Here is a 16,504-nt window from a genome sequence, read left to right as displayed (position 1 = left end):
TACATTCAATACTTAGGAGACATTTCATTCAAAACCACAAAGGTTTACCTCATGGTGGTGCTAGAGGAAAAGTCAGTTCATCCTCAGGGCACCAGGGATATCTTTACCAAAAATATGTGGCAGTCTATCCAATAGTTGTAGAGACATTTCACCAATAAAAAGCAAAAATGTCAAGCTCAAAGTGGTGATAGAAGAGAAGTCTTGGGATCAGCAAAGCCATCAGGATGGGGTTTGTGAATGTCTGTTTAGATATTTCAGTCTGGATCAAAGTACCAACTGACCAACACTACCATCCATACACCCACACTGCGAGAATGGCAAAAAAAAGAGGCAGTAGATTAAAATGAGACAGATTAAAGGCAAAACAATTACACTTTTATTTTGAAAACCCACTCCCTCAGTCAAAGTAACTTCAATATAATACTTATTAAGTAAACATTAACCTTGTGTGTACACATCATAGTAAACCTGTGTCTGGGTAAACCCCACGTTTCATTATCAGCTATCTTTTGTTACAGTGACTTAATGACTCAGACATAATGGCAGTAAGTAAATATCCTCTCTCCTTAGCTTTTGTTTCATCATGCACACTTGCATGCAAACACATACACACTCACACGTACACATTGAGCTCCTGCACAAACAGTACACTCTAGTCTTCGATAAGTTCATTCTTATTGCAGAGGTACTCAAAGTAGGTTAGAATATTAAGGCATTAACAAATTTTACATTATATCTGACATTAACTCAAAATTGGTGTGACAACATATATCATAATAACTGTTATTATATTAGACACTGTGACATCACTCGACAAGTTCAACATAATTTGCTGGGTAGAAGCCCTCCTTTCCTCCACTCAGGACTCCTCGACACCAACCCTGGTCGTCCTCCTCCTCGACCTTCAGGAATACTTCACCTGGGATTAAAAGAAATGAAATGTGTCATAATCACAGAAAATACAAGTCTGTGAAAATACAACATCTTGCTTCTTTGATTCAACATATTAAAAACCCTGTTTTAATAAAGAATACGTTATATGTCTCATGACAGTTGCCCAGAAGTGCGTCATCTGGCTACAAAACTAGTAAGTAGTACTTTTATGTTTTAATTTCATGTTCAAGTACCTGTTTAGATTTCAACGCTTTATCATACAGAACGAAAGGGATAAATGCTCTTTCAAAATATCTCTCCTCAAGCTAATTTTGAGTATAGCTTTTTGTCTTTGCAGGATGTGAAAGAGATTATAGCAACAAAACTAACAACGGAAAGTTGAGGTCTGTTGAATTGTGCTGTCTGTTCGCCACTGTATACGCAAAACAACTCGACACTGGATAAAACTACAACACTACCGTACGGCATGATAAAACATTAATAATTGCGAAAGATAAAGGGATTGTCATGATGAACTCCGATTCTAGAGCCAATATAGATGATGAGGTGAATGGATGGCCAAAGCTACACTATTACTTGATAAAGAGGTAGCAATAAAACATATATTTGAACTTCAATACCCAGAAATCCTGTAATGCATGTCTTCTGTCATTGTAGAGGGATGGATGCAATAGTGTCTTCCCACTGATTCAGTGGTTGTAATTTTGCCTATAGCTTTAATATTGAGAATAACACTACTTTCTAAATACGTGTTGTCACATCACACTTTCTGTGTCACCTGCTTTAAAGCACAGCTCGTCACCCTCCTCTCCCACGTAGTCGTACAGAGCTCGTACCTTCACACCCCCAATCATCACACTAACGGGAGAAGACAGGGATGTTTAAACAGTCAAAAAACACAACTTGGAATAAAATGTATATTGTAAATTTTTTGGTTATTAAAAAAACATTGTTGCCATATATTGAAAGCAGTAGTCTGGATAACTTACGGCTTGCCCTCTTTCCTTTTCTGGTCTCTCTTCTTTCTATTTAGCTTTTTTACTGGTGGGACCCATTCCTGGTGGATGAGACAACAGTTTGGATTTCAAATGTATCGACACTTTGATCAAGTGAATCAGCTTCAATAAATACATTGCAGGGTCCTGCAAAAAACACTGTATAAATGTTACTATGTGGTGAAAACAACAGATATCTTGTTGTGTGAGACTATGCATTTCTTTGTCTAGGGTAAGAACAAGAAAAAAAAAATCACACATGTACAACACAATTAATTTCAGAGGAATTGCCACCTTTAGTTCACTAATGTCTCTCATTTAAGAAACACCCACTCCAAAAAAGACAAATTATGTATTGACGTATCATTCTATTGTTGTAATTTGAGAGTCTTGCAAGTGCATGTAAACTATGATGACGTCTATTGTGTCCAGGTTGTCTGCAAATTTTTTATCTGATCATTTTTATTTAAATTTCACCTGTAGGCCTCAGTGATTTTTTGTTACTTTATTGTTGAAATTTTGTGTTGCTGCTATTCTTGACCAGGTCTCCCTTGTAAAAGAGATCTATGATCTCTGGGGGACAAACCTAGTTGAATAAAGGTTAAATAAAATATTAAATGTATTTTTCCCCCTCTATTTATTTAACATACCTCAATCTTTGGCCAGTCAGTGGGCATGCCAGGACCGTGGTTGTTCTTCCACCATTTGACGTCATCTTGCTCACTGATGGACATCAGAGTGTGGTGGAGCTCACTGTACACAGCCTTCACACTGACACGAGGACACAGAGCTGGTTTGTTGTGACACAATAAATACACACTTGCTCTGCATCAACCCAAGAGTCACACACACTATTCTCACACCCAGTCATCTGATGGCTGTTCACCTCTCATTATTAGTGATGTCAAGATGTCTGTGGATGGAGAGGAAGGCCTGCTTCAGAAAGCTGATCCTCTTCCTCTCCTCCTCCTGCGACTGTTCAAAAATGGCTTCCATCTCCTCCATGTAGCGAGGCGTGTAGGACGTCACATCCTCCAGCACTTTCTCGTAGCTCTCTCTACTCTGCAGGCAGCTCACAGAAAAAGTTTTATGATGAAGTTGCCACACATTTCCTCAGGAAGAACATCTATTGTGTTTCTTTAAAGGAGGAGGATCTACAATTTATAAATCATCTGGTGCTCTTTTACTGTTCTCATTCTGGGCTCCATAAACACTGAGCAGTCTCATAATAACACATCTCCATACAAGGGAAGTGTTTGGAACAAAAATTTAAGGCTGGGGCTCTTGTTTCTCAACTGGATAAATATCACAGCATGCTGCAGGCCAACAAATCTTTTGTGGAATGCAACATGTTTAACTCTGTGGCATGTCGTGAATCAGGAATTGTGAATTTAAATGTGCAGTGAATGAAGCCCTTATTCAGCATGCATGACTTCACTTGGAGTAAAGTGGTGCAGTGTGTTAACATCTGTTCTCACCTTCTCTTTCTCCTCTGTGGCCTTCTCTCTGGCATCTGTGATTTTCTGCTTTTTCTCTGGACTCATCTCAGAGTTCTCGTTTGCCTGTTTCTCTTTGTCAAGGGCTGTTTGCTCCCTCTGACAGGACTTGTGATACGCAACCCGGGCCTTCTCCAGCTGTTGAATACACACACACACACACACACACACACACACACACACACATAATATTTACTTAAAGGAAAATATTGACATTTAAAAAAAAAATTCTCATTAGCTTTCTTGCTGAGAGTTAGATGAGAAGATCAATCCCACTCTCTTATTCATATATATATATATGAAGCTATGGCCAGGAGATGGGCTTAGCTTAGCACAAAGACTGGAGATAGGGGGAAACAGCTAGCCTGGCTCTGTCCAAAGGTAAAAAAGTGGCTTACCAGCACCTCTAAAGCTCAATAATTAACATATTGAGGTTTATTTAGCTATGAGCTATCATTATGTTGAAATCGTACAAAAAATGTTGTGATCTCTTCTTGTATGTAGAGTCTTGTATTGTAGAAAAATGTACACATAACTAAAGACTAGTTTGACAGTTTGAGCTTTCAGTGGGATCTCACAGTATTTATCAGTAGATTGGAAACTACATTTCCTAATGAAGACCATGCCTTGCTGCTGAAAGCTGCGGAACAAAGCTAGCAAGTAGACCTTCAGTAAAGATTTTGTGTCAAACTACCATTGCTACATATGACCACCATTACAAGCATGTATAGACACACTCAGAGGTGAATGTACTGGACCTTGATCAGCTTTTTCGACCAGGGTTTCTGCGCACGTGAAAAACTTTTGTTGTTGTCGTAGCTCTCCCTGAACCCACAGAAGATTTTCTTTGGAAAGGTCTCTTTCTGCCAGGTCTTCACCCGGTCCCCTTCCTCTGCCATGAGTGACTGGGAGATGGAGGAGTGGAGGGTGGACAAGCGCTCAGTGGAGGTGAAGAAACATTGCCATGCCCTCATGAGGGAGCCATAAAGCGGCCCTGGGGAAGGAGCAAAAAGGCAAAGGAATGACGGAGAGCATAGAGGTGAGTCATGGAACCAATACAGAATTAATAACGTCCATTTGTCCTCTGTAAAGATTCAAACAAACACAGAAGCAGCCATTTAATAAGAATCAAACAGTAATCATAACTTGATGAGAGCTGACGTAATCAGAAAGGCCTGGGAATGCGTGCTCTCTGTTATTAGGCTCCCCTTCATGCGGCTGTTCATACTTACGAGAATCCACTATGGACTTCCACTTGCTGCTCCACTGGCTGAGCTGCTGGGCGTACTGTTTTTCTACCTTTGCTCTCTCCATGAAGCAGGCCACAATGTCGTTGCAGGCCTGGAAGGACTGTTCAGTTCGGTGCACTGTACGCACATAATTCCCCGGCTGAGGGGAGGAAAGATGGTGTAAGAATAACAGGCCTGCAGAACTCAACCACACACAAGTATGAGTTTTACATTCATAAACACACATGAGCACTGTTTTGGATTAACTAGCTATTCCTTGTGAGGTATGTAGTTTTCTTCAATTCAATGATAAATATAATGCTCACCACCCAGAAGCTGTGTTTCTTGGCATCCTCGGGCGGCTCTTTGGGAAGGCTTGCCATTATTGGGGATGTGTCTGTCTCAGAAAACAGGAGATAGCCGTTTGTGTTACATGAAAGAGTTGCTTGACTGGTTACAACACATAACAAGAGAGTGCTTTTATTGGCAGACTATTGACACTGATTATCATGCAACACAGTTGGAAGTCTATGTGGTGTTTATGTGCAGATACAGCAGGCTGCCTCCCTCATAAGAAGAGCCGTTCCCACTGTATGGTTGCTGAGCTTATTGCCATAGCAACTTAGACGATACTGATGAAGTGTTATTTACATTGTACAGTGCTTGGATATATCCAAACCCCCTGCGTGAGTAACGGGAGTGTCGTTACAGTGGCAGACTGGAATTCACAGGGGTGGGATCTGCCAGCAGGAATAGAACAGCTGCTCCGGCATTCTTCCTGTTGCCTTCCCAAAATAAACAGCAGGGAAAGGTCATCTTTCCCTTTGCTCTGACTAATACAAGGACCATTACAACCAACTGTCTCCCACTCTGACTCCTCTTGCCATGCGATTCAGAGATCATGACCACAAGAGCGCAACAGGGGCTGGTTTCTGATTTGGCAAAAAGGAATGCAGGATTTAAAAGGAACAAACTGTAACTAGCAGACATTTTTGCACGGCATGTAAAGCAAAGCACAAGTGGCGGATATTTTAGGAGGTAGATGGCAGAACAAAAGACCGGAGATGCGTGCACAAACATGCAGTTACATTCGGGTCTAGATCTATCTGGGTAACATGTTGACACACTGCTGGCTGAGTAATATGAAAGTGACTAACCACACCTCATCACAAGACTGAGCATGACAGAGAGTCAGGCTTGTCTAGGATTTCTTTACCTCTGGTAGCTGGTGTTCATACTTTATATAATTATTATATATTATCATGTTATTAAATCTCTTCCTTCACTTGATTTAATTTTTTGACATTGTCTGATTCTGTTTTTGTACATGCAGAGGAGGGGAGGAGCTCAAAAACGAGACTCAACAGCTCATCCTCTCATTTTACCACACAGAGGCATTCCTATCAAAGTATTTTAATGCTAAAATAAAAACTCCACCCACAAGCCAGTAAGGAGCAAAAAGTGGCAACAGAGCAGTCATGCCTGGGAGAAGCCATCACTTACATTTCTTTCTGAATCACCAGTGATTACTCAAGTGACCACTTGTTACTGTAGTTGAAGGGCCTGCTGAGGATTTCTCTCCATTTCTCTGTCCGTCTCCCCCCTCTCCCAGTGTGCCTCTCCTCCTCTACCACATGCTTCGCTCCCTCTCCCCTGTCTCTCTCTCTGACCCAATTTTCCCTCAGCACTTAAAGTTACACACACACATACACACAATTTGTTGATCTCAAAGTGGGCGTGGGAAACTGAGACAATGCAGGCAAGCAGAAAAAAGAAGGAAAAAATTAAACAAATCAGAGCATTTGGTGTGGTAATCACTCCGCCGCTAATTGGCTTCAGGGCAAAAAAAGAGGGAGGAAGAAACTTACCTTTGCTGCTGTCCTCCCCCGTCAGCTGTGATATTCTAGTTCACAGTCATTCCAGGATCAACTCCTCTTCCCTTTTCTCTGCTGTTCCTTACTTTAACTCCATCTTTTGCCTCTTTAAATCCCTTGCTTCCTCCCTATCAGGCTGTTTAGCTCTTCTCTGACTATTGCTCTCTCACTTTCTCTCCACTCTGCTATTAGAAAAACAGCTGGAAGAGTCCCCCCCTTCTCTCTCCCTGCCTGTCCCTCCCTCTGTCTCTCTCAATATGGTGCTAATGAGATGCCGGACCTTCATTTTGACCATTCGCTGGTCACAGATTCGTGTCAGTGTGGCTCAGAGTCATGTGAGCTTATTAGTGAGTGTGTGTGACAGCAGGTGGGGGGTTTGGAGGGGAGGGGACCTGCTATTCTGTCTGTGGTCAGGCCTAGAAAGAGAGCATGTCAAAGAGAGTACAGAATATTCACCCACACACTGTTTACTCATTCTGGGCTTTACTTTACTGGATATTAACCAAATTTTAAGGAGAACACCGTTGTCGTCCTAGAGTTACAGTTCACTTGCTGCTGCCTCTATCTGGTTTATATTTCTTGGTCTTTCTGTGATAAATTTTCAAACATCCACTCATTTTTAACAGCTTAACCACAATCTCAAGGACCACTTTCACCTCCCACCATACAAGAGACATTGATTGCCAATTGTGGTTACAGCGGCTTAGTATAAATTTAGGTATGTGTCATGATGCCAGACATTGGAATTAGTTGATTTACATGTTTAAAGGGCCTACATGTAGTGTTTTTAATGAACTGAATCACTTTTTATTGCCTGTGTGTGAAGTGATTGTAACCTCACATAAAAGAAACGGTCCACTTGCTGGATTTTTCTGTTACCTCTGACAGCAAGTAACTTTATGCCTAATCCTACGTGAAGACTCCGGATTGAATTTTCTGGGAAACCCATTGGCTGTGACTGCATGTGCGCTCAAGAGCTTCTCGCCTGTTGAATCTGTACTGCGCAAACAGCAACAACACTGCAGCTAATGTAATGGAGTCTGCTAAGACAATAAAACGACCGGACCCCAGCACAACACAAACTCCAACACAAACTCCACGTAAGGATAAAAACCAGCAACAAAGTTTTATGTGCTGAGGCCCATCAGGTCAAATGAGAATGGGATCGACTTTGGGTGAAAACGCAGTCAACATCAGAAAGGTATGAGTCACGGAAAGACCTGCTTTGTTTTGTAATCGACAAAACCGACACTGAGTTGGCTTTCATCCTATTGGACAACATGTGAAACATATTGTGATTTTGAGCTTTAGTTGGCTCAAGTTAGATAACTTTAGCTTTCCGGCTAACGCTGAACAGATACTAACGTTATCCGGTGCAAAATGCTACAGTTGCATACTACAGTTGCATGGCTTGCCACATTACTTCATAAGCTAATGTGACACATATTACTATCCTGTGTAGCCCCGGTTTTAGTGTTGTTGAGCTTACAAGAAATAATGTAATGGTACAAAGCAAATGTGGAGCGATCTGTTTATACTAGTGTATAGTCATGCAATGTCAGCTAATGTTACATTAGCATGGATCTGCCGCAGTTTCCTTCTTTCATGTTCAATTTTGATTTATTGTTATTTTACTGATACTCAGTTAATCACAATATTGCAATACTAATAAAATACTGCAACATAACAGTGCAGGACAACAACACAGTGGAAGACCCATTCACTAGAGTAATGTTACTTACTGTGGTCTAACTGTTATAAAGTGTGGCAGCAATCTCATTTACAATATTCAGTCCCACTCACTAACAGTTCCGTTATCATCCAATACATTTAGGTGTGCTCACATTGCTGAGTCTCTGGTGAAAGATACACAAATAATGTTAGTTTTAAAAAAAGCAGCAGACGAGCTTACCACCGATGTATGATGTTGGCTAAATGCAGTCAATGTAACGTTATCATGTAATGAGCAGTATTAGCTCAACCGCAAGCTAATAAAAATATTACTGTAACGTTGCAGTGGGAGTTTGACCAAGTTTCCAGCATGTCTGTATTTCTGCTTCTCGCTCGTGAGTTCGAGCACATGTACAAACACACACAAAGTTGCAATTTAAAAGCCAAACCACTAATGGCCGCTGAAAACTACATATTGCACCTTTAAGAATAAGGAAACTTAGAAGTTATCATCTTAACTTTTGAAAAACAAAATCGTGATTTTATTGACTATAATTTAGGTATTGGTTTGTTTGTACTATGATGTCACTTAGACTTTACTGTTTTAACATCGAAGACCACAAGGGAAATACCGTAAGTAACTGTATGTCTTCCATGACAGTTTGTAGTTACATCATGAGTTATTTAATGTCTCTCTTCTAAATGACAAAACTAAAGTGAAGTGACATGTATTTGGGGGTTAAAATATTTCCCAGCAGAGATTTGTATTACAAAAATATGTATTTTCTCACTTACCACACACTAGTGGTATGTAGTCATGCAGATGGTTTCTGCTTCATGTACCCGGCTTTGAGACAGTCTGTGAGATTTCTCACTCAACCCAGTACAATAGAGATATTTAGAATTTAGATTGTGATACTCAGACATTTTAAAATTTCAAATGTAACATTGATTTCCACAATCAGTTTAATCCGCCACTATTGAAAATACAAATGGGTGACAAATTAAAGAGGAAACCTGAATGAATGAGTGAACAAACGTTGGCCAATGGCCTTTGCAGCCAGCGCCTATGGGAAATTTTGTATTCGCTCTCCGGCACCATCAAACCTTCTTTCACACTGTGAGGAAAAAAGGCCAGATTGAGGCTTCATCCCAACAGAAAATAACAAGCCTGGACCTCTGTAATTTTGCTAACTAAGAGCAGACTCCAACCAGAGAAATACAAAGAAGGGACTCTATGGAGTGCTGGTACAAACTTTTAAAAACAACAGCATTATATTTACAATTTTCTACCATGAACCTTGAACTGGCCACCATGATAGCTAACAATCTCACATTCTACTTCTTCCAAGTTGTTTTGCATTGTTTTTCATGCCTTACAGGCATCTTTTGGTTTGCTGCATCAATGCAGCCACTGCTTGCTTTGAATTAAGCCATCTCATCTTCTCCCTCCCTGTGAGCTCTACTCTTTTGTCCTATTAACTCACTGAGCCTGATGGGAAAATAATCCTGGACCCGAAAACAACGTTGTGTTCAACCACCGCAGGGCTGAGAAGAGCTGCTGCCAAATGACTCAATTCAAACACGGCACTTTAAATTGGATCATTATGTGAAACTGTCAAAGGAGGGAATCCAAACAGAAATGAGAATCACGACAGGGCCGTAGTTTATTTATTTATTTCAACACCTTTGTTGTACCTCTATCATATTGTTTATCAGTATATATTGTATTTTATTTAAAGCAAAACTTTATATATATATATATATATATATATATATATCTTTATATATACCTTTTATCTCTGCATACTTATGCTCATACTGTATGTAGTGTATTCATTATGCATTTCACTAGACCTAAAATACTCTTTTAAATCATAGTATGTAATGCTTTCTACACTACTGCTCAGTCCTTTCACTTCTCAGAATAGTCATCATGAGATAGAGATGAGATACAGAGTCATAATTTAAACTCACATAGAGAGAATACGCATTAACTAATGTGTGTCAGCTTCACTGGGGTCACCACAGGGCCAGCAGTATAGAAAGCATTTACAAAAAACCAAACCAAAATTAAACGTAAAAAAAACAAAGCAAAAGATTTGTCCACACTATTTGGAAGACGGAGATTCTTAAAAATGTTTACATACTTAATATTATTATCTCTATTATACTATTTTTTTATGTTATCATTGACAACATCATCATTACATATAGATCTATAAATGATGTGTTTTTGCCTTACAGTTAAATTCACTGCAGGGAATGGCTAAACTGGCATGTTTAAAAAATCCAGGCTGTTCATGTTCACCTATATATGTAACAGTATTTACTTTAAGTTTATCAGAATTTCTTTTCGAGGGTTGATATGTGGAACAGGGTACATTGGGATTGTCAGCTAGTGAGGAAAAAAACAATGTTTTATAACCATTATAAATATGTTTTGGAAAAGGCATTAGAAAGATTATGGTGTAAGTCAGGAAAAACATTTGGCCATCAATGCAGGCTGACGAACACTCACGCACAAATTCAGACACACAGACTCGCAGAGGCTGAAGGTTGAGGAAGTCAGGCAGACAGAGAAGCAGTAAAAAGCCCTTTTTGATCACTGCACCTGCTGTGAGAGAGAGAGCGGTCAACATTATGGCAACAAAGAGGATGGATCCATCCCTTGACCTGTGCTATGGCCATAAACACCAATAAAGAAAAGATCATTTGCAGTTGGAAATGACACGCAAACCCTTTTCAATAACCCTCCAGTATTTCCTCTCCTTTCTATAGAATAACCAGGAAAATAATAAAAGGTAATTTCACAACAATATTTTCTCAATATTTGTATGTCCTCATTATGCACAACTTGAATTCAACAATTATAAATACCCTGACCAGTTTCAAATGAATGATTGCGATCAGCACTTAGTACAAAACAAATGGTTCTACTAATAGTGACTCCAGTTTAACATGTAAGATATATTTAGTGCTCGCAAAGTACATACATACAAAGCTTATTGGGGAATCCTTTGGGGGAATATGGCAAATATATAAAAAAAAGAATACTATTGTTGTCTCCCATTTTCTTCTATCATCATTTACAAATAAAAACCCTTTCTTTATTCTGACTTTGGCTCTACTATTCACAGCCATTTGATACTCTGATCTGCTTAAAGCTACAAAAGGGATGTTAGGGTGTGACTCTTTTTGCTTTCTCCAGAGTTTCTGGCTCAGCCACAATCAGTAACATTTTATTGGGGTTTACCCTTTAAGCAGTAACTTTTCAACTTTACTTTGAACTCGGAATGAAGTTTTCTCAGTGCTGCTAAGCAGCAGATGGTGTGAGAATCCATCTGTCTGTGTGTGTTTGTCTTTTACAGCACAAAATGGTGTGTTAATTAAATGCCTGTCCATCAAAAGTTTTAAAGTTATCTTCAGTTGAAGAGCGTCATTTTCATATGATATTGGTAATTTCTTTATACTCTTTCATGACCCGTCGTCATTTCACAAATTTCATAACAGTATTCTCTACATGTGTAGCAAATTTGCAAGTAAACACTTTCCCCCGCAACTCCAGCCCCCAGTTTTAGTTCAACAAAACCTGTTGATGTCCACTGTTCTCCACTTGCACATCTTCTGTTATTGTTCATCTTTTTCAATTTGTTTCTCTCTTTCTTTCTTTTTTCTTTGAATCACCCCTTCACTCTCTCAGTCTGTGTCTCGGGGAGAAGTAGTGACATGCAAAGGAGAGGAGAGCCGCCTGGGGAGAGAAGGAGGGCAAATGAAAAAATAAGAATGGGTGGAAATGAAATAAAGACGGAGCAAACTAAATACGGTTGATAAAACAGGTTAATAAATAGGAAGGGATGGAAGGAAGATGCGATAACTTATCAAATTATATGCATCTAATGAACAAAAAGGGGATGGTCCAGCTAACTTGCAAGGAAGGAATGAGACACTTTGACTTTCCTTTACCATCCGGTGCTTTCTTTTTGATCTTTTGACCCCGTTGCCTCTAGGTGTTCCAGAGTCTATTAGTCCTCCCTCACCTGTCAGTGAGTTTCTTCAGCGCCCTCTCGATGTTCATTCGGTGTCCCACACGTGTCACTCCCAGGTCCAAGAAGTCATCCTTTGTGAGCGAAGGCAGATGTGATCCATCTATCTCATTGTCTATAAAACGCTCTCTGTGTTCACCTAGGTTTAGGTAAGCGAGCCAGTCAGCCACGTCATACTTGGTCCAGTAGGGCAGGGGCTTGACAGCGAAGGGTTTGGCTGGCGGAGGAGGGGTGAGGTGGGGATAGTTGAGGCAGGACGGACTGGGGGGCAAGTGCATGGGGGATGAGGCGCCAGAGATAAAATGGGTGGGGGAGAGAGAGCGGGAGACAAGTAGGGGGTTTGGACTTGGACCACCAGATGGAGAGAACAGCGGAGGAGTTGAAACTGTATAGGCATCTCCTAGAGGGAGGCCAGGCGAAGGAGGAGTGAAGGATCCGGAGAAGTCAAAGGGGTTGTTGTAGACAGGTGTACTGGGAAGGATGGGTAGAGAGGAAGGTCTGGGAGGGGTGGGGTTTGGCTGTTCAGTGTTATAGATAAGAGGGCTGGGAGCCCGGCGCCTCGAGACTGAAGACCGCATCTCCTTAGTGGGACTGCACTGAAAATCAAAAGTCTGCCTGCGTATCTTGGACCGATGCTTCGGTGACGTTGGGTATGGACAGTAGGTTGGGGAATGTGGAGGGTGTGAATGAACTGGGGAGGAAGGTATCTGTGGAGACGGGGAGCGGGTCCAGTTGCGCTGAATCGGGACTTGAGGTGAAGGGGAGACAGAAGGGGTGGCAGACAGATTTGGTGTCAGGATCTGACGATGTTGCGGGGAGGACGTGGGTAATGGCGAGGTGGAGCGGCCAGTAGGGGGGCTGTGAAATGCATCAGTGTAATCCGCCGAATACCTGAGAGACACACAAAATGAACCTGTGAACTTTATTTCTAAGAACAAGCTTCACTTAAAATATGCAGATATGCAAATGTTCATTTAAATATAAAGAACTGGTTGATTAAAGCAAACAAACCTATGCATGGTTGGAGACTTTGGATTGTGGCTCCAGTCATCCATGCTCTTCATACTACTCATCTGTTGCAGCTTGGAGCTTAGCTCATTGATGATGCTGGCCTTCACCCCCGAAAGAGGTGAATGAAGTCTGCGGCCCTCCAAAACCATACCATCTCTCTGCACACCACCTCCACCTAGCTCATGCTCCCCAACCTCAACCCAGCCCACTGACCGCGTCTCCAGGGGCCTCTCTAAGCAGGCAGCCAGAGCGGAACTGAAGCCATCCTCCATTTTGGATCGACTCTGCTTGTGCTTCCTTTCATCTGTGAGAGCTCCATCTAACCTGGCATCTTCTGGGTTGCTTTGTTTCTGCAACTGCAAAGGAGCAGGGTTGGTGCTGTTCTGCCTACGTAGTGCTACAGACAGGCCCCTCCCTCCCCCCTCCTTGTAATGAGTCATCTTTGAAAACACAGGGTTTGCCAGTTTGGCGCTGTGCACCTCAAATGTTTGCCCACCTGAGTAGGTTGTGCAAGGATCCTGATGCTCACCTCCTCTCTCTCCCTCTCCTCCTCGCCTGTCTCCTCCGATCCCTCCCCTCTCTCCTCTCAGCCCACTCAGTCCCAGCATTTCTAAATGGTGGTCGCTACTGCTGTGACTATCCAGCTCCTCAATACCAGAATCCACCACAGCATCTTGCCAGTCTCCGCTCTTGGGTGTAATACTAGGTTGATGAGTGTGGTCAGCAGCTTTACCCCCTGTGCTGGGGCCGGCCTTGGGCCCAGCCATTGTCACGCTGTAGTCAGAGGATGATGGTGAGGTTGTGGTGGTGGAGGCGGTGGCTGTGGCTGTCATGGTAGTGGTAGCATAAGTCATGGTGGCGGTGAGGACGGCTGTGCCTCTGTCCTGGGCCGGGGTGTGACCACCTACTGAGGGGTCATCAGAGCTGCTGTAATAGTTGTGAGAATGGGACATGGGCTGTGGTCTGCGTAGTGATGCGGCAGGCAAAGCCGCAGTCGAGGTGGTGGTGGAGGAAGGGGGAAATATCTGTGGGGATGGATAAGAGGGAGAGAAAGCTGACTGTGTAAGGTTGGCCACCTCGCTGTCGTAGGAGGTAAGGCTAGAGGCAGCAGAGTCACCACCCTGTGGAGATGGTTGGGGAGCATTTGAGGGCTTGGGAGATGGAAGAGGGGGAGGTGGAGGAGGAACAACACCAGAAGCGTGTTGACTCGGGTGTTGATGCTGCCGAGAAAATTCCTGCATTCTCTCGTTCTTGCCATTAGCAAACTGTAAAGGAGGGGGCAAGGGATCTGCAAAGACAAACTCGTCATCTGCATCTATTGAGGGAGCTGGTGGAGGGAGAACCATTAGTCCTAAACCTCCGCCCGCCCCTGCTCTTGCTTCTCCCATAGCTTCATGTATCTGTACTGGGGCTGTGGGGACAGTATACTGAGGGATGTAGCTGGTGTTGGGAGTGCTTTCCATCTGCAGAAAGGAAGGTCTGCGGGGTGCAGGTTGAGCTGGCGGTGGAGGAGGCTGTATGGCTGGAGCAGGTCTACTGTCATACATCTCCTTTTCTCTTTCTCTCTCCCTGGGGCTCTGTGGGTAATACTGTGATGAATACTGACTGGTTCTATCCTCTGAGAAGCGAACTCTAAGACCCTCCCTGGGTCCTCCCTCCTTTTCTCTCTCCATCCTCTCCCCACCTCCTCCTCCCAAACGTAATATCCTTGGTGACTGTGGCCGGCTCAGAGATGCAGGAGAGGTGGTGGCAGTGGGGGAGCTTAGGTGGAGTGACACTGGGGAAGTGTAGGCCGATTGTGTAGGGGTTGCAAAGAGGGAAGGAGTAGGGGTCTGAACAGGGGTAGGGAACGCTCCTACTGTGGACAGCTGCCTACCAAAGTGTCTCTCCTCTCTGCGCGTCCTGCGGTCATCCTTTAGGGCCCTCTCTCTTGCAGCTAGGGCCAGGCCAAGTGGGGACGAGGGGTCCAGAACTTTCCCTGTAAGTGGGTGTATGAAGGTAGTAGTGGGCTGGGTGCCATACATTGAGGGTGCTGACTTGGGCTGGCCATCCTGACTGAGGACAGGGGAAGAATATTCAGGCAGGCCAAACGCTGGGGGCATGCTGCTGGAATAATTGACATAGCTGTCCCCAGAAAACATTCCCTCATCTATAGACTTGGAAGGCCGTAGACGAGGGGTGGGCACTTCCATTTGTGAGCCCTGTAAAGGCTGAATTCTTGCCCCCTCTCCTACTCCTCCTCCGGCCTCTCCTTGGATGTCTTCCTCAGACGAGAGGAAGAAAGAAGCACTCTTTCTTCTCATATCTCGGAAACGTTCCCTTTCCCTGCGTGCCCCTCCTCCTCCGCAGGCCGAACCAAATGTTGAAGTGTAATCCAAGTTTTCCACATTTTGCTGAGAGGAAACGGATGGGGCAACAGTTGATGAAGGCAAGGAAGTTGACGTAGCGGGCTGAGGTGGCGAGGGGGTTAGTGGTGAAGGTAGACTAGTGCTGGGGCTGTCTGTAGTTGTATCTGCTGAGGTGTGGTCTTCTGCATCCTGGGAGGGCTCAGCTTCCATACTGCTACCCTGGCTGCTTCGGCCGCTGCTGCTGGTGGAGGGTGCTTTGACAATGATGGTGGGGATGGGGATGGAGCTCTTCTCTTTGGCTACACCTCCTTTACCTCTGTGCTGTTTCAGACCATCTTCCACTTTTGACTGCTTCATCAGAGCTCCTCGACCGCCCCTCCTGGCCGCCCCCCTGCCAACCCCTCCACCCTGTTCGCGGTTGGGCACATGCGGGTGATGTTGCGGTGCTTGTTGGGCTTTAGGCTTAGCACTTGTCGGTGGTGTAGCGCTGCTGTAGCCTCTCCTTATCCCTCCCATCTTGCCACCACCTCTCCTGGGCACCTCCGGCTCTCTGACACAGACTCCTTCCGATTGCCTGCGGAGGGTGGGGACCATGACCTGCTGATTCATTACACCAGGTCCTGCCCTCTCCCAGCCTGCTTGAACAGGATGCCCTGGCTGGGAGTGGAGCTGGTAGTGGGCTTGAGATACAGGGGGTATGGGCATAGCAGGCCCTCTCACAGGATGAGGGCCTGCGGATAAAGGCGGCTCTGGGGCAGATGTGTTAGGGGGTGGGGGGATTTCTTCTGGTCCTGGCACTGACAGGCTGCGAGCCAGCTTCATCGCAGGTGGGTGAAGGTACTGCCTTTCCTCTTCTGTTACACCTGAGAACAAGGATACAGGCAAACAGACACTTAAAAGGAATCTCATATATTAAGTATGCAGAAATTCTTCCATGACA

General features: G+C 43.6%; 2 protein-coding genes across 3 annotated transcripts in view; both read right to left on the bottom strand.

Annotated features, from left to right (window-relative positions):
• Nucleotides 1–353: 353 nt before the first annotated feature.
• On the bottom strand, nt 354–6,712 carry LOC119916011 (protein kinase C and casein kinase substrate in neurons 2 protein-like). Of its 2 annotated transcripts, XM_038735844.1 has the most exons (11): nt 6,483–6,712; nt 6,118–6,359; nt 4,941–5,011; nt 4,618–4,774; nt 4,144–4,379; nt 3,368–3,523; nt 2,776–2,951; nt 2,540–2,660; nt 1,884–1,951; nt 1,673–1,752; nt 354–919 (listed from the first exon to the last, which is right to left on the bottom strand). In XM_038735844.1, the coding sequence occupies exons 3-11, from the start codon at nt 4,995–4,997 to the stop codon at nt 807–809; spliced, it is 1,164 nt and encodes a 387-aa protein (XP_038591772.1). In that variant the 5' UTR covers nt 4,998–5,011; nt 6,118–6,359; nt 6,483–6,712; the 3' UTR covers nt 354–806. The 2 variants fall into 2 exon arrangements, with proteins under 2 accessions (XP_038591772.1, XP_038591771.1); XM_038735843.1 differs by lacking the exon at nt 6,118–6,359.
• A 4,919-nt stretch (nt 6,713–11,631) lies between these two features.
• LOC119916008 (SH3 and multiple ankyrin repeat domains protein 1-like) overlaps nt 11,632–16,504 on the bottom strand; it is a 29,296-nt gene continuing 24,423 nt past the window's right edge. Inside the window, exons 25-27 of the mRNA XM_038735835.1 lie at nt 13,217–16,427; nt 12,200–13,096; nt 11,632–11,910 (exon numbers count right to left, since the gene is read on the bottom strand). Of these exons, the coding sequence (XP_038591763.1) occupies nt 11,859–11,910; nt 12,200–13,096; nt 13,217–16,427 (4,160 nt within the window). The 3' untranslated portion in view covers nt 11,632–11,858. The remainder of the gene's footprint in view (nt 11,911–12,199; nt 13,097–13,216; nt 16,428–16,504) is intronic.

This window comes from Micropterus salmoides, unplaced genomic scaffold, assembly GCF_014851395.1.
Source record: "Micropterus salmoides isolate LMB-PRFRI ecotype aquatic unplaced genomic scaffold, ASM1485139v1 Ms_hic_scaffold_21, whole genome shotgun sequence".
Classification (NCBI taxonomy): domain Eukaryota; kingdom Metazoa; phylum Chordata; class Actinopteri; order Centrarchiformes; family Centrarchidae; genus Micropterus; species Micropterus salmoides.
The sequence above is the reverse complement of the archived record's forward strand: the minus strand, read 5'-3'. Positions and strand labels throughout refer to the sequence as shown.